We start from the raw sequence: 1,212 nt of genomic DNA, 5'->3' as shown, positions 1-1,212 counted from the left end.
AATAGTTTCTCAGTCTGTTTTTATCCGGTTCTTGATCATCGGTGGTCACTTTCTTTATGGTGGTCTAGTGTGCACTGGTCTTCACTGGTTCCTGTCTGGTCCTGGTCCCGTTTTTGTGGGTCCAGCTGAGACCCGAGTCAGTCCATGCAGCGCTACCGCCAACAATATGGTGCCTCCTACCCCCCCACAGCCTCCCCAGCTCCTGTGGAGGAGGAAGAGGAAGAGGAGGAGGAGGAGGAGGTGTACATTGAAGAGGAGGTGTATGGGGAGGAGGCTGAGCCGCTGATACAGGAGGAGGTGGAGCCTGTGGTCCGGGAGACAGGTAGGCCTGGTACAGGAACAAGGTTTGACCTGCTTTGGTTTGGTCTGGTTCTTATCTGGCCCGGTTTGGTTAGGAGGCGTTAAAGAGGAGGAGGAGGAGGAGGAGGAGGAGGAGGAGGCGGCCTCACAGACCAAGGAGGAAGTGCAGCCCGACGTCCAGGAGACAGGTAGGAAAGGTTTGGCATGGTTTGGTTTGGCTCAGTTTGGTTTAGCTTGGTTTGGTTTAGTTTGGTTTGGTTTGGTTTTGCTTGGTTTAGTTTGGCTTGGCTTGGTTTGGTTTTGCTTGGTTTGGTTTAGCTTGGCTTAGTTTAGCTTGGCATGGTTTGGTTTAGCCTGGTTTAGCTTGGCTTGGCTTGGTTTGGCTTGTGAAGCAGAGCTCAATGACACATTCATGGATATCTGTTGGTATTTAGTTTGTTTCATAGCTCAACATTTTGAATGTTTGAATTGTTGTGTATCATGAATTTAATGCAAACTCAATACAATCTCTTGCTTATTTTCAAAATAAAAGCCTTCCAGCTCAGGGAATTGCTTGGGGCTTTTACTTGATAACGTAGTGAAGCAGCCACAGAAAGTCTTGAGTGACATTGGATTCAGGGAAAATCCTGATTAGCTTAGAGCTGTAATACATTCAAAAAGCTTCATAGTTGTGTATGAACCACGGGGTTATCTTTGGTGGATTAATGCAAAATTAACCAAGAATTATCTTTATTCGATTAGTTGTTTTTTATGCTTTTTTTCACGCTAAAAGAAAGTTATGAGCACATCTTTAGATTTAAAAAGGTGCTTTTGAGGGATTATTTGCAGAGAAAGTCAGTTTAAATCAACAAAATGTTTAGTCGACAAAAATCGTAACAATGTTAGTGGATAAAAATCGTAACAATGTTAGTG

The 1,212-nt window shown here is 44.3% G+C and overlaps 1 protein-coding gene across 1 annotated transcript; it reads left to right on the top strand.

Annotated features, from left to right (window-relative positions):
* Positions 1-10: 10 nt before the first annotated feature.
* Positions 11-552, top strand: LOC116380940 (histone chaperone ASF1-like; the record flags this gene model as incomplete). The annotated part of the gene is made up of 2 exons (XM_031842751.1): positions 11-322; positions 396-552. Coding segments are annotated over exons 1-2 (335 nt in total), but the record flags the coding sequence as incomplete, so codon positions are not given.
* Positions 553-1,212: the final 660 nt, after the last annotated feature.

The sequence above is a fragment of the Anarrhichthys ocellatus genome, unplaced genomic scaffold (assembly GCF_004355925.1).
Source record: "Anarrhichthys ocellatus isolate YVR2014 unplaced genomic scaffold, GSC_Weel_1.0 scaffold9931, whole genome shotgun sequence".
Taxonomy (NCBI): domain Eukaryota; kingdom Metazoa; phylum Chordata; class Actinopteri; order Perciformes; family Anarhichadidae; genus Anarrhichthys; species Anarrhichthys ocellatus.
The sequence above is the reverse complement of the archived record's forward strand: the minus strand, read 5'-3'. Positions and strand labels throughout refer to the sequence as shown.